The sequence below is a fragment of the Chiloscyllium plagiosum genome, unplaced genomic scaffold (assembly GCF_037043375.1).
Source record: "Chiloscyllium plagiosum isolate Xiang-an unplaced genomic scaffold, Cpla_swu_hap1 HiC_scaffold_50, whole genome shotgun sequence".
Classification (NCBI taxonomy): Eukaryota; Metazoa; Chordata; class Chondrichthyes; order Orectolobiformes; family Hemiscylliidae; genus Chiloscyllium; species Chiloscyllium plagiosum.
This window is the reverse complement of record NW_028270188.1, coordinates 46,220,092-46,240,048: the sequence shown is the minus strand read 5'-3', so window position 1 is coordinate 46,240,048 and position 19,957 is coordinate 46,220,092. Positions and strand designations below refer to the sequence as shown.

The window sequence follows — 19,957 nt, the reverse complement described above, 5'->3', positions numbered from 1 at the left end:
AGACAGGGCTCTAGTGGTGTAGTCACACTATCACTACCTCTGAGCCAGGAGGCCTGGGTTCAAGTCCCACCTGCTGCAGAGATGTGCAATTACATCTCTGAACAAGTTGATGAGAAAATAAATATTAAAAAGGATATAAAGGAATAATAAAGCAGACCCATGGGAAGGTGATGGTTTAGCGAAGTTATCACGAGACTATTAATCCAGAGCTAATGTTCTGGGGTGCCCAGTTTGAATTCCGCCGCGCTGCATGGTAAAATTTGAATCAATAATTTAAAAAGATCTAATGATGACTAGGCTCCTGTGTTGCAGTGATATTGTCCCTGCCCTGAGACCAGGAGGTCTGAGTTCATACTCCTACCTGCTCCAGAGATGTGTAGCACCAATTCTGGACAGAGTGATTAGAAAATAAAGCGGAACCAAGGGACCTCTTGCCGAGGGAACATGGGGTCAAGTCCCACCAGCCCCAGTTATGTGTCATGAACAGATTCATTTTAAAAATAATAAAGCAGACCTATCCATAACCCCTTTCTTTTAATGGTTCACATTGTCCATAATGGACTATCATGTAAACTTCTAATTGGCTGCACAGGCAATTGCTGTTGGTGACGGGTAATAGTTAAAAACAAAAGTAATGGTGATAGAAAAATCATTCTGTTATGTATGGTAAAGCTCCCAGATATAAAAATAAAACAGACCCATAAAAGGCTTGGTGGCAGTGTCACTATCTTTGAATTAGGAGGCCTGGCTTCAAGTCCCACCTATACCAGAGGATGTGTAATAACAGCACTGAGCAGGTTGTTTAGAACATACAATAAAACAGACCCATCTTCTGGTGCAGTGGTATTGCTGCTATCTCTGAGCTAGGAGACCTGAGTTGAAGTCCCACCTGCTCTAACATCTACGTAACAGTTTGATTACAAAACATATCAAATAAAGCAGATCCAGGGGCTTCTTGTGGTGCAGTGGTAGCATTTCTATCTCTGAGCTAAGAGGCCCAGGTCCAAGTCCCACCTGTTCCAGAGGTGTGTAATCTCCGAGTGGTTGATTAGGAAAACATCCCAAAGCAGACCCAAGCATAGGTCTACAGAACTGTTTGTCTCAGGTTGGGACTACTCTGTGTACGCCATCAGGAGTGGCTCTATTTAGGTGTTCAACAATAAATCATGTTCCTTTCCAGTCAGATTTGCTGAGTTATTACACCTCCCTCACAGCATTGTGAATCCACCTATAGCAGGTCAAGAAGGCAACTCACCATCACCTTCTCAAGGACAACTAGGGATGCATAATAAATGCTAACCCAGCCAGCGATGCCCACATCCCATGAAGGATTAAGACTAAACACCTGTATACACAACCTTAACTTACACAATTTCTATTGTGTACAGGTAATCATTTCTCATTTCAACCTACAACGCTGGTAATTTTAATAGGTTGACTTGCCTGTCTCCCCTCCAAGTGATTATCTTGCCCTCTTGCCATACCAACCAGTACACTCCAGGCTCTATCTTCACCTTTGCCAAGTTAGCTAATCTCAAGCAACACCAGTTTCAGTGGTGCAGAGTCAAGGTTCCTTTCATCCAATCTTTTCTCTCGTAGTCCCTGCTGGAAACATTGTCTGTATGGATGTGAGGTGGGGTCAGGATCAGGTTATTGAGATGCCCAGACTCCAGCCTTACCAAAACACAGAGTAACTCACTGACAGTCACTGCCTGAGTGCTCACAAACAGAATAGTAACTGGATGAAGTGTTGAAAAGTAATCAGCACCTTTGTAACTGCTCTCCGAACAAGCATCAACATTTCACATAGCAAGAGAAAGGGACAGAGAAAATGGTTTTCTTGAAGGGGTTCTAACCTTTATAAGTGTACAGGTGCCACTCTGACTTAAATCCTCCATCATTTCTCACTTACTGAAATCTTACTCAGTAATAGATCAACTTCCAGACCCAGAGATCATTTTTGAGCAGTGAATTAAGTGAATTGGTGTCACTGAGGTCCAGACAAGTGATGATAGCTGGAATGGAAAGGTACTGATTTCAGGCAATTACAGGAATTGAGCAGGAAGAAATAGGCCCCTTGGTTTATGACCAGAGGTATTCTTAAATCATAGTAATAAGTGAAGCCGGGTATGATTTGACCAGCAGTGTTTACTGCATCATACCTGAGGGGAGAGTTTCATTAATTGGAAGCTGGGTTGAGAGGTGACCTGATAGAAGTTTATAAAAAATAAGAGGTATAATTAGAGTTAATGGTAATTGTCTTTTCCCTAGGATGGGGATTTCAAGACTAGGGGGAATATTTTTAAGGTGAGAGGAGAGAGATTTTAAAAAAGACATAAGGTAAAGTTTTTACAGAGGATGGTTTGTATGTGGAATGAACTTCCTGAGGAAGTAGGAGGACATGGGTAGTTACAACATTTAAAAGACACTTGGATAAGTACATGAACTGGAACGGTTTGGAGGGATATGGGCCAGGAGCAGGCAGGGTGGGACTAGTTTAGTGTGGGATGATGGTCGGCACAAACTGTTGAACTGTAGGGTCTGTTTCCATGCTGTATGATTCTATAACTCTGACTATGACTAAATATCTTGAGTATGCACCTGACAGTCAGGTGACATATGCAGATTTATCTTCTCACCTGAGCTGCTGGTTTCACAAAGAGAGATTCTTTCTCCTTTCCCGGTTTACTGCTCCTTCGTGAACACTTCCTTGTACTTTTCCCAAATTGTGACTCTTCATGTATCAAGTGTCAGCTCACTATGCTGACCACAGAGAGTGTCATCTTGCCCTTGGCCAGTATTGAACCCACTTGTAGTCAGCAGTTTGAGTGAATAGTCAAACACTGATTCAGTTTGTCTTCCCAAATTTGCAATATAGAAAACTGGTCGGGGCAGCACATGTTTTGTTCCCATTTGTAAGATTTTTAAGTGTATGAGCAAGAAGCTTTGATAAAAATAAAAATGATTTTGTATCTAAAGAATTCAAAGATAGTTTGAAAGATTGGTTTAAAACCAACAGATCATCAAACTTACCATTTCTGACCCTCTGCTTCATGTTGTAAAACTTTATACCCAAACTGACTCTTCTTTGGTCCTTTGAAGATCCTGGCTTGCTTCACATTAATGTTGAATGAGTCACTAAGGCCTAGTAGAACAAATAATGGATGATTAGATACAAAATAAAAATTCCTGTGGACTGCCCAGCAATGACTTCTAGATCAGGTACAGCGTAGGGTTACATAGAGATTAAAGCTCGCTTTACTCTTTTAAACTGAAAGCAAAGCTCTCGCCAGTTAGTCCCCATCAACATTCCTGGAGAAGTACACCACAGGGTTATATACAGAAGAGATCAGAAATTTATTTTGGACTCAACCGAATATTCCAATAAAAATGAAAGAAGACCATAATAAAAAGCAATAAAAAAATTAGTCAAATTATACTTCCTCCCACACATCTAAATATTACAGGTCAGTTCTTCTAGGTGCCCTGGTGAAATCTGCTCCCCTTCAAACGGGATTACAAAATGAACCGTGCTGATCCTTTAGCATACTGTGGTTTGTGGGACCATTGCTGTACCATACTTCTCTGTCACATTGTCTACATTACAACTGAATATATTTCAAAAGTACCTATGAGGCCTTAAAGCATGATGGGACATGCTGAGATGTGACAGAATGTGAATAAATAAAATTTCACCTTTTTTCTCCACATAGCAAGAGGCAGCTATGGATTTAGAGCCATCAAGTAACCATCTGGAATCCAACTGAGTGCCTTACACCTTCCGCAAATTCTCACAGACACAATGTCAGGAATGGACTGGATTTGCAGAACGTCAGAAAGTATGAAACATCCATTACTTCCAAATGTAACCAGTGCATGGTTCAGAACCGGTTCTCATCTCTCTCTGAAGAAATGTCTATAGGGAGCGCTCAGTTACCCTTTCCCTCATTTAACTTCCAGCAATGGGAATGTTTTAAACAGAAGTTGTTTGTCAAAGGAAATTTATTGTTAGCAATTAACTTGGCAAGTTAAAGGGGGTTTGCTAAGTTACAGGAAGTTTCTCTTGAAAGAGTTGTCCGTTACTGTAGCAGGTCTCCTTAGGGATGAATAAACCGCCTTCAAGCACGATGAAGATACAAAGCTCCTAATGTAAGGTGGAAGCATCTTTGACTACAGGGAACATTTCTTAAAGGAACTTGTTCCTGCTTCCACATCCATTCCTCCCTCCCGGTTATCTTCTCTCAAGACACATGCAGTGTAATGTTTGGGACAGCAGCCAGTCTCTGGCCAGGAGAGAACTGTAGCTCAACCTGATTTCTACAAATGTTTAGATTACAGTGGTGCTTGATTTCTACAAATGTCTTTCCAATTGTAGCCTCTGCACAGACTTCCTCTCACTTCTTTACCAGGGGCTATTGGGAGCAGCCGGGCTCCTTTAACTAATGCTGAGCATTGTGAAGGACTCAATCCTGTGTACCTGTGTTTTTGTTTTTGCCGCTATTTACCTATTATTTACTTATCAATGCTACTTAACTATGTGATCTGCCTGTATTGTTTGCAAGACAATGCTTTTCACTGTGTTTTGGTACACGTGACAATAAATTCAATTCAATTCAATCCACCCTCCAGTTCCTCAATGCAAACATCAGGCAGAGGGTCAATCCTATCCTCATTCCCATCTAATATCCACCTGGAACTGGTAAAGGCAGCAAATTCTACATCGAGAAAGGTTCAAATATGGGTCCTTCCTGCTCTCTCAGGGTCAATCCCAGAAGCAGCAGAGAGCTCAGTAAGTCAGCTACTAAGAAGTGCACCAGCTATTAGAGGTTTGAGGAACAACGTTAGAACCAATGTTCTCAACAAGAGACAAATACTTAGCTCAATGTATCGAAGCTCCTTGACTCAGGCGGTCTAATAACAAAACCAGTGAAGTAGATGTATTGCAAAATGAAGTGCCTGTGTAAGTACTAAGGCTGGGAAACTAAATCCTCATGTGATTTCAAGCAAACAAAGACTTGGAATGAAATGATGCAGATTGGGGAAGGAGCAGAGGGAATTCAGTGATGAGTTATAAGACACTTTCCTTGAAGGATATGAAACCGTGGCAGGAGGTGGCCATTTGGCCAGCCAAGTCCCTCCTAGCTCTCATCAAGAGTCATTTATCTAGTTCCACACCCTTGCCTTTTACCCACAGCCCTGCAAAAGTTGTCTGTCCAGGTGTTTATCCAATTTCCTTTTCCAAACCACAATCCTTGCTTCTCCCACAATCTCTGGCAGTGCATTCCAGATCCTAACCACTCACTCCATACCAAAGTTCATATACATATTGCTTCAGGGTCTTCTGCCAATCACCTTGTATCACTGCTCTGGTTCTCGGCTTTCCAGCCAAACAGAACCATTCCTCCCCATCAACTTTCTCTTGGCCCCTCATGATTTAAACATTGCTATCTTCTCTCTTTTCAGCAGCAACAGCTTAGCTCATCCAATTTATCTTTCCTCATCCCTGGAATCATTATGATAAATGATGGGCGGCACGGTGGCACAGTGGCTAGCACTGTTGCCTCACAGCGCCAGAGACCCGGGTTCAATTCCCGCCTCAGGCGACTGACTGTGTGAAGTTTGCACGTTCTCCCCGTGTCTGCGTGGGTTTCCTCCGGGTGCTCCGGTTTCCTCCCACAGTCCAAAGATGTGCAGGTCAGGTGAATTGGCCATGCTAAATTGCCCGTAGTGTTAGGTAAGGGGTAAATGTAGGGGTATGGGTGGGGTTGCGCTTCGGCGGGTCGGTGTGGACATGTTGGGCCGAAGGGCCTGTTTCCACACTGTAATGTAATCTAATCTAAAAAAATCTAAAAAAAAAATCCTTTCTTAGGGCTTTGCTTGTAATCTTGCTAAATTAGGTATTAGCAGTCAGGTCAAGTTTAAATTGCCATACTTGGTTTTTCTTTTGTAGTGTTGAAAGACAATGTAAATTAATAAAATATCATCCAGAGATATCCTTGATGTTTATCATGCAAGCGGTGTTGGGATGTGCTTCTGGATGCCAGATGAGAACAGAATTAAGCTGTGATATTTTATACAGTTGATAACGCAACAACACACATGTAAGCTCAGGGGAATGTTAAGTCACTAGGACCTGACCATGAGATGTGGGAGTTGAAGGAGGTCATGCAGCCCATTGAGTATGCTCCATCATGCAATAGGATCATGGCTGAGATGATAATCTTCTATTCCACTGTCTTGCCACTTCCCATAACCCCGTATTCCCTTGCAGATTAAGCATTTGTTTATCTCAGCCTTATATAAACTTAATGGCCCAGCCTCAACAATGTTCTGTAGTAAAGAATTCCACAGATTCACTATCCCATGAGCGAAGAAATTCCTCCTCATCTCTGCCTTCAATTGGTGACTCCTTACTCTGAGATTATGCCCTCTAATCTTAGACTTTCCTACAAAGGGAAACATCCACCCCACATCCACCCAGTAAAGCCCCCTAAGTGTCTTGTAGGTTTCAATTAGGTCACCTCCCATTCATTGAAATTCCAATGGATACAGGTGCACCCTACTCAATCTGTTCTCCAAATCCAGCATCAGGCCAGTGAACTTTCTCTGCACTGCCTCCAATGCCAGTTTATCCTTTCTTAGATCAGGGGACCAAAAAGCCCCACGTGCACATGGAACAGTCCCCAGTAAAAGTCAGTACTGTAGGAGAAACGGAACAATGTCTAAAAAACTGTTACATTTTTCTGCCCAGGTTTTCTGCCATTCTACCAACGTAGAATAAAAATAAGAGTGAGGATTAATGCTATATGTTAGGAGCCAATAGTCCCAGTATTAAACAGTGATCTCATCTTTACTAGTGGGACTACCTCACTGCTGCTTCTCACATGCCAGAGACTGAACCTCTCTGAACCTTACTCAATACCTCGTTCAAATTACATATTTCTAAATTTTCTTCCTTTTCCAACAAAACAAAGAAAAATTCACTAATTTTAGTCATCTCATAAATTCCACACCACAGCCTGTTCCCACAGGAGTTTGGCAGGACTTTGTCAGTGCTTTTAGGATGTAAGTTCATCTTCTTTCACCAGTTAAGTTCAAGGCTGAGTGCCAGACAATCCTGGAGCCTGATCTGAATTTTCTACTACAGACAATCCAGAATGTGGCTATTTGTAATCAATAATCCTGTCTAAGAGAAACAATGGTAGCAACTTAAATGTGAAAAATTAGACACCTGCAGTAGCAGTGGGGCCCTGTCTACGTCTATTCTGAAGGATGGAAAACTCAACTAGTGTCTCCTGGAAAATATCCATGTAGGTGTCAGTAAGAATTAGATTAGTTCTAAGAAGGCATCGTAACTTCAAGCAGCCCTGCCAACATTCACTGCGATGAATGAGCTACTGGAAGCTGCTCCAGGCTTTTGTGCAGCTGGGCACAAAGGAGGCTGAGGCCTTGAAAAGTTTAGGAAATGGGCCCTCAAAATGGGATGTCAGTGCACATGAAGTATTTGAATAGTGTTGTTTCAAGAATAAATATTGGCTAGAATAACTGGTGTGTTTCAAATTATGCCATTGAGTCTTTCATATCCACCTGTAAGAGATAGTGCCTCAATTTAACGGCCCTTCCAAAAACAGGACAGCATCCCCTAAGTACTGCACTGAAGGGTGGGACTGGATTATATACTCAGGAGCAATGTTTAAAATCAGAAAAACCTGCAGAACCCAGTGAACCCACTGAAGCAAAGCAAATGATTTTCAGTTATGTTTCACAAACTCTCTGCCAGCTATCTACTTTCATGCCTTGAGGAAGAACAAAGCAGAAAAGACAAGGACATTGCATTATGAGAAACAGACCATATTAGTCACATCTAGCATTATTATAGCACAGCTTTCCAGCTGCCCACATTGTAAGGACCATTATCTTTTCTGGTTTTTGATTGTCGACTAAAATGGGAAAAAGAACTGGTTTGAAAACCAATGACTGCTGCATTTTTAAAAAAAGGCAGGTTAGCTGATGCTCATTGTAAGTGCTGTTTACACAGCTGTTGGTTCAAGCAATGTGGAAGTCTAGTTAGAGACTAGCTGGAACTAAGGAGAGATAGGCCAACAGCATGTATCTGATTGGTTGTGAAACAGTGGCCAATTATCAAAGGCAAAAGCCTCTGCCTGACAACTATGATGTGATTGGCTCTCAGGCAGCGGAACAGCTTGGGGGTGTGAATATTCAGGACAGAAACTACTGGATTTCTGGAAGGGAAGGAGCTGTTTTATCTCTGCACTATAAAGTTTCTCCAGCCTGAAGTTGACCAGTTTATTTCCCCTGTTGCAGCGTGATGTTTAATAAGGCAGAGACCTTTACAGGTGCGAACCAGTCACCCTGTGCCTCCTGCAAATAAGTGAACATCCCTGGAGAAGGGAGACTGAGAAGCAGCATTCTGATCAAGGGGATTATCTCAGCAAACCCAGTGGACAGGACCCACTGAACTGCCTTCCCAGTCTTTCCAACTGCCCAGAACACCCCATTGTTTCTGTGTCTGTCTGTATATGTGTATAGAGGGGAAGCTTTAGAGTTTAACAAGTACAGTTATATGTCAATGGTTTAGAATTGTTTACCTATAATTAGAATCTATTTATTTATAATAAGCAGTCATTGTTAAGTACAGAAACCTGGTCTATGCTTTCTGTTAACCTGGGTTTAAAAGACAGAGGAATTAGTGAGTTCTTCATACTTTTCAAAGTAATAACTCTGAGAATAGCAGGGTTTGATTTCTAGCACATTATCCCAATGAGGGGTGACAGCATCATCACACAGTTAGCACTGCTGCCTCACAGTGCCAGGAACCTGGGTTCGATTCCAGCCTTGGGCAACTGTCTATGGGGAGTTTGCACATTCTCAGGGTGGCATAATGGCTCAGTGATTAGCACTGCTGCCTCACAGTGCCAGGAACCTAGGTTCGATTCCAGCCTCGGGCAACTCTTTATGGGGAGTTTGTACATTCTCAGGGTGGCATAGTGGCTCAGTGATTAACACTGCTGCCTCACAGCACCAGGGACCCAAGTTCGATTCCAGCCTCGGGCGACTGACTGTGTGGAGTTTGCACGTTCTCCCCGTGTCTGCGTGGGTTTCTCCAGGTACTTCGGTTTCCTCCCACAGCCCAAAATGTGCAGGTCAGCTGAATTGGCCATGCTAAATTGCCCGTAGTGTTAGGCCCATTAGTCAGAGGGAAATGGGTCTGGGTGGGTTACTCTTTGGAGGGTCGGTGTGGACTGGTTGGACCGAAGGGCCTGTTTCCACACTGTAGGGAATCTAATCTTAAAGGTAGACAGACAAGAACAAAGGCATAATAGCTGTTTCACCAACTCTAGCACACACAAATTCAGATGCTGCATTCCAAGATGGAGAGTCCTGAATAATTGTTGCTAGTGATTAATTTACCTTATCCGAATGTCACCTCCAAGTGGGTTCCTTGTGTTTGAGTGTGCAGCAGCAATACAATGTAAGTCGAACCTCACCGTCCACAATGCTACTGCCCTCTCTGTGTAGTGTGACTGTCACTGAACCTCTGACATACCAGAGGGGTGAATGGGGCTGATTTCAGCTCAGACCCAATGTAGCAAGGCAGGTGCAGTTCTTACCAACAGTGAGGTGACTCCAGTGGAACTAAAGTTGAATGAGAATAGAGTGTGTTGGAAGACAACACAGCAGACGGTTGAGTGGAGATTCAAGGTAGTGTATTAGGAATATAACCAGGTCTCTCAAAGCTCTCAGCTCCTGCATTCCTCTGACATATTGATGTTTTTAGTGTGGGTGGGAAAGATTCTTCCTGTGTGGAGAGGGGAGGGTGGGACAGAGCCTCTACTGTTGGGAGAGAACAAGCTTCTTTTTGATTTCTCCATCCAGACTCATATCCCTACTCCGATTTAGCTGCGTCACCAGAAACACCAGCAATTGCTTTTGCACCTCCTCTCACTGATTACTTTGATTCCTCTCAAGGAGTAATCCAAACTGCAGGATCCTGTTTTACTTAGCTACATGAGTATACATTTAATATGAATTTACAAGAAAAAAAACTCACAGCTGTTGCATGTGTGTATTTATTTTGGTGAAACATGTGCAGTGGTTTAAAACGGTAATTTATTCTTACAAATAAGGCAGTGATGGAAAGAGTTACTAATCTTGTTCCAGAATAAGACATTATCTATAAAGGTACATGTTGTTTGGTACATGCTTCAATGGGTGTGGGGGGGGGGGGGGGGGTCAGGGAAGGTGGCGAATGTGAGTTCTATGCAATTGCAAAGATTTCTGAGATTAGCACAGTATTAAAGTGTGGAGTTATTTGTATGCACTTTCTTATGCATTTTTCAGAATCTGCAAACACTTCCTATTCAAATTTTTGTTGTCACACTTTAATATCAACATTTAACATTGAAACAGCCGATATAAACAACTCCAATAAAACATCTGTTGCCTATCACCAGCGAGTTGTGAGTTCTGGACAGGGGATGCTGCAGTGTCCAACTCCTAAGTCTTGCCACTATCTTAGATATTTGTGTCTGAACACCACTGGCAGCTTTGAGTTTGTATTTTCAAACAGCTGTAAACGTGCTTCATATGTCTCACCATCTTCACGGGCAATGTAAGGGAATGAAATAAGCTGGTCAAACATTCAGTTCCAGAATACATTCCCGTGCATGTGTGAGCCCACTTGACAGGAGAAACACAATCAGCTTTCATATTGAATATTCCCTTAAATTATGAACAGGTGAAAGAGGAGTAGGCCGTTCAACCCCTTCAGCCTGAGCCGTCATTTAATAAGATCATGGCTGATCTAATTGTCACCTCAAATTCGCAATTGGGCCTACCCCGAGAACCTTTAACATAGAACACAGAACAATACAGCGCAGAACAGGCCCTTTGGCCCTCAATGTTGCGCCGACCTGTGAACTATTCTCAGCTTGTCCCCCTTCACTATCCACACATCATCCATGTGCTTATCTAAGGATTGTTTAAATCTCCCTAATATGGCTGAGTTGACTACATTAGCAGGTAGTGCATTCCACGCCCTTACCACTCTCTGTGTAAAGAACCTGCCTCTGATATCTGTCTTAAATCTATCACTCCTCAATTTGTAGTTATGCCCCCTTGTACTTAACAAGAATCTAGCCAGTTTTGCCTGAAATATATTCAAAGATATTCATTCCGCCATCTTTTCAGGAAGTGAGTTTCAAGGCTCCAGTGGTTAAGAAGGCATTCGGCCTTCATTGCTCAGATCTTTTGAGTATAAGAGTTGGGATGTTATGCTGAGGTTCTCTCAGAAGTTGGTGAGGCCTCTTCTGGAGCACTGTGTGCAGTTCTGGTTATGCCTGTTAAACCGGAGTGGGTTTAGAACAGGTTTACCAGGATTTTGCCGGAAATGGAGGGTTTCAGTTATAAGGCTGGGACTTTTTTCCCTATAGTGTAGGAGGTTGACAGGTGACCTTATAGATGTTTATAAAAACAGGCGGGGTATAGGGAAGGTGAATGGCAGGTGTCCTTTCCCTAGGGTTGGGGATTTCAAGACCAAGGGTCATATTTTTAAAGCAAGGGGAGAAAAAATTTAAAAAGGCATGAGGGGCAATCTTTTCACACCACGGGCGGTTAGCGTGTGGAATGAACTTCCAGAGTAACTGGTGGATGCAGGTACAGTTACAACATTTAAAAGACACTTGAATAAGTCCATGAATTGGAAAGGTTTGGAGGGCTATGGGCCAGGAGCAGGCAGATGGGACTGGTAAACTTTGGGATTATGGTTGATATGGACTGGTTGAACAGAAGGGTCTGTTTCCGTGTTGTATGACATTATGACTCAACTCACTCAACTTTAGCCCTTATTCTCTCTCCATGGCTAAACTGCCGAGTATAACCAACATCTTCCATGTTAATTCTAAATATCCAGCACCTACACTGTCTCGTTAGTGTTCAAGAGTTAAGTGGACCCCGTGTAGCTATGACTTAGCACACAGACAGCATGATCTGGACATTGTGCGCCAATGATATGAATAGTCATTGCATCACACTGGTAACCCCTCCCAGTCACACATGCTACCAGTGTGGTTTTTGAGGGAAAAAGATCCAAAATTGCAGGTTTACATGAAACCACAAAATGCATTCACCTCCTAACAAGCAAGCTGCAGCTATTTATTTTCATGGCTGATGGAGGAAGTATTTTGAACAGGTTCTTTCATCTACAAAACATGTGGAAGAAATATTACATTTGTTTGCCTCAGGCCTTCCAATGCATCACCATTGATAAGCCTCCCACTATCTTGTATGTCAGTGAAAAGCAAAAGTTTATTTAGATTATATTAACACAGCTTCAACAGCAGAGCACAAATGAATATTTCACAGCAACAGGCTCAACTCTCGACCTCTCTAAGCTACCTATAAGATTCCACCATTAGTTCCAAGTACAATGATCTCTGCCAATAGAACAAGCAAGAGAAATGATCTTTGAGAAAGCCACAAACTGTTCAGGTTTGGATAGACATCATCATCACTACTTGATCACAACTTAAAATTCTTGACCTGAGAGCACGGACACCAACCACAGCAACAATTTCAGGTATCCCACTCACACCTGACATTAACTTTAATTATAGGCAATAACTTAGTATTATCAAGGAAGACTGAACCAACTTTAGCTCATAACCTTGCTGTGACTTTTAACCCAGAGATGAGCTTCCAGTCACATGCTTGGTCTAGCTGTAAGATCACCTCTATGACATCAGTGAAGTCTAGGACCCTCCCTCAGCTCTTCTGCACTGGAATTATCACCCACGTCTTCACTACTTCTAGACCATATTCCAGCATTCTGCTAGCCAGTCATCCATTTCTTACTCTGTCATCAACTTGAGGTCATCTAAAGCCCTGGTGCCCATGTCCTTACTCACAACAAATCCAGTTCCCCCATCATCCGTGTGCACACTGACTTACACTGGCTCACAGTTCCGTATCTCTTATTCTCACAAAGCCTTCAGAGACCTTTGATAACTCTGAAATCTCCTCCAGCTCTAAAATAATCGGTGTTCCTTGAATTTTTCTTGAACTCTTGAACAGCCCCGGCTTTAATTGCTTCACTTCTAGTGCTGCACCTTCAGCTGCCAAAGCCCCAAATTCTGCAATTCCCTCCTATGTACTCCACCCAATCACAAATACTACCAGACTGCTGGTACTGGCAAAATGACCAAAATTGTAGGGTTTGGTGAAAACACAAAATGTATTAACCTCATCACAATCTGCAGCTGCTTACCTTCTGAGAGCTATTGGGATCTAATGTAGGTCAGCAAGAATACGGATGCTGAGTGAGTAATAGGAATGGTATCAATGAGGACATTGAGTCATAGAGATGTACAGAGCAACACGGTGGCTCAGTGGTTAGCACTGCTGCCTCACAGGGCCAGGACCAGAGCCAGGATTCGATTCCACCCTCGGGCGACTGACTGTGTGGAGTTTGCACATTCTCCCTGTGTCTGCGTGGGTTTCCTCCTGGTGCTCGGGTTTCCTCCAACAGTCCAAAGATGCGCAGGTCAGGTGGATTGGCCATGCTAAATTGCCCATAGTATTCAGGAATGTGTAGGTTAGGTGCATTAGTCAGGGGAAATGTAGAGTAATAGGGTAGGGGAACGGGTTTGGGTGGGATCCTCTTTGGAGGGTAGGTATAGACCTGTTGGGCCAAATGATCAGGTTCCACACTGTAAGGATTCTATGATTCTAAGAGCACCATCCAGCTCATCCATGATGATCACATATCTTACATTAAGCTGGTCACATTTGGCAGCGTTTCCCCCATTTCCCTCTAAACCCTACCTATTCATATACTCATCCAGATGCCTTCTAAATGTTGTAATTGTACCAGCCTCCACCACTTCTGGCAGCTAATTCCATACACACTCCACCTTCTGTGTGAAAACATTGGCCCTTAGGTCACTTTTAAATCTTTCCCCTCTCACCTTAAACCAATGCCCTCTAGTTTTGAACTTCCCCATCCCAGGGAAAAGACCTTAACTATTTACCCTATCCATGCCCCTCATGATTTTATAAACCTTTATAAGGTCACCCTCATCCTCCCACGCTCCAGGGAAAACAGCCCCAGTCTGTTCAGCCTCTACCGATAGCTCAAACTCTCTAACCCTGGTAACATCCTTGTAAATCTTTTCTGCACTCTTTCTGGTTTAACAACATCTCTCTAATCCTCAATGGGCAGGATTTCCTATTCTCTTTAGTGGCATGGGCAGTGGGAAATTTGGGAAAATAAAGAAAAAGTGAAAAATTCAGATTCTTGACATCGAGAAAAAGCTATCTGATTTTCTCCTTAAAGTTTAAACAGTAAGTTCAGAATCTTGCTAATCAGCAGTGACTACCTTATTGCCACATATTTGAATCTCATTATTAGTTACAAATATCCTTATTTCCATGGGGTGTTCCTAATTCTCCTCTCCATCTTCAAGACAACAGTGAGGGTAGTTATATTGCAGCAGCTCTCCCCTTCTTCCCTGGGTCTTCATCCAAGTCTGTCTGCACAACCAAGCACCTGCAGGTTCCAAGGACACCTTCCTTCTCAACCCTTTGTCCATGCAAGTTGGCATCAACAAACCACCAGCCTGACCACATTGTCCCACTTGGTCCAACTCTCAGACCTTCAGGACTTCAGCCTGGAGCTCCAGGGGTCTTGTGACCTGTATGCTTCCTCCTGGGTTGCTTTGTGTTCAGGGACATCATATATGCTCACACAGGATGCACCTTATGGCTCTCAGCTTCATTTCTTAATGCTCACTCATTGTCCACCTATTTGGAACCTGCCAGCCTCCAAGGTGTGCGGTTCCTTTTAACACATTGGGAAAAGCAGTGGAGTACTGAACAGTCAAGGGGGTGAACATGTTCCTGTACAGCACCAGGCGGGATCAATGTCACAGCCACAGCTTAAGACCATAGCATGTGTTTCAACAAAATGACCAGGTCTGAACATCAAAGGGGACCAGTCCCTAGTAGAATCGAAGGGGACCGTGGTCAGTCAGGTAGTACTGACTCGTCCAGCTACAGTCCAGAATTTGGCCATGATCAGTCCTGCTGGGAGGTACAACTAGTCAGAGGATTACAGTTATGTTAATCATATTATGTTGTGAGGATTTCTGTCTGGGGTAGGGTGGGGTAGGGTAGGGTGGTTCAGGGTGTAGAAGGGTTAGCGAGATGAGTACGCCGTTGCAGAGTTTGAGTGAGTGGCCACAGACAGAAGTGGTATTTAACTGTATCGACAGCAGAGATCAATCACCTTCACCTTGTTCTGTTGAGGACTGTGATTCACCCCACACACTGTAGTGACCCCAGTTGCTATCTCACTCCAGGCTGGCTGAATCTAGTGAGTTGGCCTCCTCTGCTGGTCAGCAGGAAAGAGCACTGACCCTCTTACCATCACCAAGTCATTTCCTGCTGGTGAAATGAGGTGCCAGCTTCCCTTCCTGGGCTATGGTCTTGGCAATAACAGTGGACTATCACCTTGTGAGGAACTGTTCCTGACTTGTAGTGTCTTAAATGGTGCACTGCTCGTGATTAGTGGCATGGACATCACAAAGTCCCAAGTACAGGGATCACTTCCACCTCTCCTGCTGCATATTCCAAGAGACGTGCACTAAAAAGGCCAATTGCAAAATGAATGAGATGGACAGCAGAATGTTGCATGGGAAAAGTTGGTACAGACCATGGCAAACTGTAGTGAGGGGAGGTGTTACAGGATTATGGGGATGGAAGAGTAAAAGACACTGAGGCCTTCCATCAGCCATGGTTTATCAAATCACGAGGGGCATAGACATGAGGAATACCAAAGGTCTTTTCCCCAGGGTGAGGGAGTTCAAAACTATGAGGCATAATTTAAAGGTGAGAGGAGAAAGATTTAAAAGGGACCTGCGGGGCAACGTTTTCACATGCAGGGTAGTTCATATGAGGAAATGGTAAATGTAACTATAGTTACAACATTTAAAAGCCATTTGGACGGGTACATGAACCGGAAAGGGATATGGGCCAAATGCAGGCAAGTAAGAATAGTTTAGTTTGGGAAATTTGGTCAGCATAGACGAGTTGGACCAAACAGCCTGTTTCCATATTGTATGACTCTATGACTCTAAATGGCGGAGAAGGCTCAACGGGCTGAATGGCCCCCTTCTGTTCCTATGTTTCTATCTACACTAATGTCTCTTTAAATAGCTTGGTATCAGAATAATTGTTCCTATCTACCTTAATACCTCCTTAAATAGATAAGTGTCAAAATATTGCTTTATAATGATCTTGTGGAGTGTTATAACATTAAAGCAACTACATGAGTACAAGTTGCTGATGTTGTACATAACCTGAGAACATACCTCTTTCCGTTCATTCATCTGAACCTCAATGACTTCCCTCAGCCAAACCCTGTTCCTGGAACCTCTACTCAAATCAAACTGGATCTTTCTACACTGCAGCTCAGTTACTCCCCACAACTGGCACACACTCTCTTTGTTGAGGGTCAACCACTATTTGAAACAAAAGTACCTTTAGCCTATTGAACTGATACAGGAAAAGCACCACAGAACGAAGCTGTAAAGTGAAAGAACTCTCATCAAACCAAAGAAATTCCACTACATATCACGAGGGTCACACTGTTCCTTTGCTGTGTGAGCTACCTGTAGCAGCCGCACCACTCTCATATCACTCTTTCTCATTCCCTTTCTTTTCTGATCCTGAGAATAAAATATTTGAGGGAAAAATATGAATGACAGAAATGGAGCAGTAAAAAATGTGAAAGGGGAGAAAAGCAAAGTGACATAAGGACACATAAGGAGGATGGGAGAGAGAGAAGGGAAAAGGAAAGAAAAAACATATTCCTTACCTTTCCACAAAATGAATAGGTAGAGCACAAAGGAGAATCTGTTTAACGCCATGGGTACAAACAAATGTTAGATCAGCAGCGTCTGGCAATCAAGGTCCTCACATTCCCAGATCTTTCACTCCATCCAGCGCTGACCTGCCTCCAATGTTTATGCCCCTGACTCGAAGGGTGCAGAGTATGCTGGAGCCAGAGAGCTTGATGTTCACACTGGAACAGTAGCACGATTGTGCTAAATATTTCCTTCTCTTATTATTGAAGTTCCTTGCTCCACTGCCTTGTTTTCTCACTCCACCTGATTTTTAAAATTTTATTTCTGCTGCTTATAAAGATTCCTATATATCTGGCTTCTACATCTATTCTTGGCAGATCTATATGAGCTTTCCTTCTGGCTTTTCTTCTCTGTAATCTCCGCTGTCTTCGTCTTGCACCCTATACAAATATATCACTGTGGCTCTAATTCACTCCATAGTTTGCTTAAATATTTTTCTCTTTGCATTTGCTGCAAATTTACTTTCTTCTTTTCACGTACACGCTTTCCAAATATACCAGGTACTTTCCCTGTTTCTCTCAAAATAGATTTGTCTTTACTGCTCCCTTCTCTCAGTCCCTGTCATATTCCCTATTCCCTTACTAAATGCAGGAGAGTTTTGAGATATGTGCCAGACTGTTTTACGTTACTCACTTTATATACAGCCTGTGGTCCTGGTGCTTAAACACAGCCCCGCCCACAGGCAGGGCAAAGTTACACTTCATCCAGTCACCCTCTCTGTCTTTTTCTACTCCTGAACTGTTGCTGTGAGATCATCTGACTGATTGCCTTGGAGCTACAGACTCTATTGTTCCTTGTGGAGGATGCTTTAAAGAAAAAAGTACAATTTTATTTACTACACGACAGCCAGATCTTTTCAATAAACTTAAAAAGGAACACTTTGGTGCCACGGGTATGCTTCACTGTTCTAAGTGAAGGACCACGATAGGACCACGATTATACTGCAAGAACACCTGATTCTCCAGGTGGACTGTTATTTATCTCATTTGCAATTTGTGGACCGTCAAAGGCTCAAACTTACTATTTAATCACAAACTGTGACTCCATGTAAATAGATTCTGCTTCCCAAAACTAGTTGAATGATAGTCCAGAACATTTACCCATTATCCCATCTCCATTCTTCATCCTGAACCACTGACAGTTCACGCCATGGTTCTTTCTGAATGTCAGTTTATACCTGTCAGGATTGACCCTAAGCTGACTTGGAACCAGACAGCTTGCTTCATTTCCCAGCACCTTTGTAGGAAGAAACCTTTTGGCTGATCTTCTCTGCCCTGGATCAGATCATGGTCGCAAATAGAGTCAAGTGTGTGGTGTTGGAAAAACACAGCAGGTCAGGCAGCATCTGAGGAGCAGTAAAATCGATGTTTCTGGCAAAAGCCCTTAATCAGGAATGAGGCTGGGAGCCTCGGGGATGGAGAGATAAATGGGAGGGGGGGTTGGGGCTGGGGGGGGGGGAAGGTAGCTGAGAGTGCAATAGGTGGGTGGAGGTGGAGTGAAGGTCATAGGTCGGAGGGGAGGGTGAAGCAGATAGGTGGGAAGGAAGATATTCAGATGGGACAGGTCATGAGGACAGTGCTGAGCTGGAAGGTTGGAACTAGGGTAAGGTGGGGGGAGGGGATATGAGGAAACTGGTGAAGTCCACATTTCATGCCATGGGTTGGAGGGTCCCGAGGTGGAAGATGAGGTGTTCTTCCTCCGGGCATTGGGTGGTGAGGGAGTGGCGATGGAGGAGGCCCAGGACCTGCATGTCCTCAGCAGAATGAGAGGGAGAGTTGAAGTGTCGCAAATAAAGGAGTGAACACAAGATTCTCTCAATCTTTGGAAAACCTTCACAAAGCTTATCTCTATGTGAAACTCTCCCTTCCAGGATCAACATCCATTTCCTTCCATTTGCTTGTGAGGCATTATTGGGTGCTCCTTATTTGCAGTGTCTCATTTGGCAGTATTCTCGACTTGAAATCAAGTCTCATGCTTCAAATCTAGGCTGATAGCCCAAAGCAGTACTGGGGAAGTGCTACACTGTGAGAGGTGTCACCTCGTGGATAAGATGCTACACATGAGGTGCTGTCCACTTTTTGGGGCAAACATTAAAGATTCTACAGCCCCTATTTTGAAGAACAGCAAGGAGTTTGTGTTCTGGACCAATTCATAGTTATGCCCTAACTAACATCACTAAAAGAGGTTATCTGGTTATCACGACACATTGCTTGTAAGATTATGTTGTGTGCAAACTCACTGCACATTAGTTATATCACAAAACATAAGAACATCAGAAATAAGAGCATTAGAACTAGGAGCAGGAGTCGGCCATTTGGCCCTTCGAGCCAGCTGCACCACTCAATGAGATCATGGCTGATCTTTTCATGGCCTCAGCTCCACTTACCTGCCCGCTCACCATAACCCTTAATTCCTTTACTGGTCAAAAATCAATCTATCTTTGCCTTAAAAACATTTGAAGAGGTAGCCCCAACTGCTTCACTGGACAGGAAATTCCAGATTCCTCACTGCTTTAAATCACTTTGGAATATCCTGAGATCACAAAAAGTTAAGTTTTCCTAAACATTTAGGAAATAATTGTATAAATAACACTTCGGTTCACAATATTACCCACATGACATAAACAATTAAAATAGAAAATACTAATCACAAAATTAAAAACAATATATTACCACACACCAGCCCTAAGAGGAAAAATAAATCACCAACTCAAATGGGGAGAAGGAAGAATAGAAAAAAGTTGTTGGAAATACAAAGAATTGTTACCCAGTAGTTTACCAAGACTCTCAAAAAGTTAATCAACTGTCAGAGTTTGGAGCTGCATCTCGTGTGGATCTCCAGTGCCCCATTGTGGTGATTTATTTGCTTGCACCCCTGCAATTGTGAAAGACAAAGTGCCGGAATTTCTTTTTTTAACTAAACCAATTTTTCTAATCAGCCTGTGCAAGGATGTTATTGCACACCTCTGGAGCAGGTGGGACACGAAACCTGGGCCTCCTGGTCTCGGACATTAC

The 19,957-nt window shown here is 43.1% G+C and overlaps 1 protein-coding gene across 1 annotated transcript in view; it reads right to left on the bottom strand.

Moving 5' to 3' along the window:
• Nucleotides 1-17,496, bottom strand: part of LOC148135288 (integrin alpha-10-like) — a 94,954-nt gene extending 77,458 nt beyond the window's left edge. The window contains exons 1-2 of the mRNA XM_087985098.1: nucleotides 16,895-17,496; nucleotides 3,034-3,145 (exon numbers count right to left, since the gene is read on the bottom strand). Of these exons, the coding sequence (XP_087841224.1) occupies nucleotides 3,034-3,145; nucleotides 16,895-16,946 (164 nt within the window). The 5' untranslated portion in view covers nucleotides 16,947-17,496. The remainder of the gene's footprint in view (nucleotides 1-3,033; nucleotides 3,146-16,894) is intronic.
• Between the last annotated feature and the right edge of the window lie 2,461 nt (nucleotides 17,497-19,957).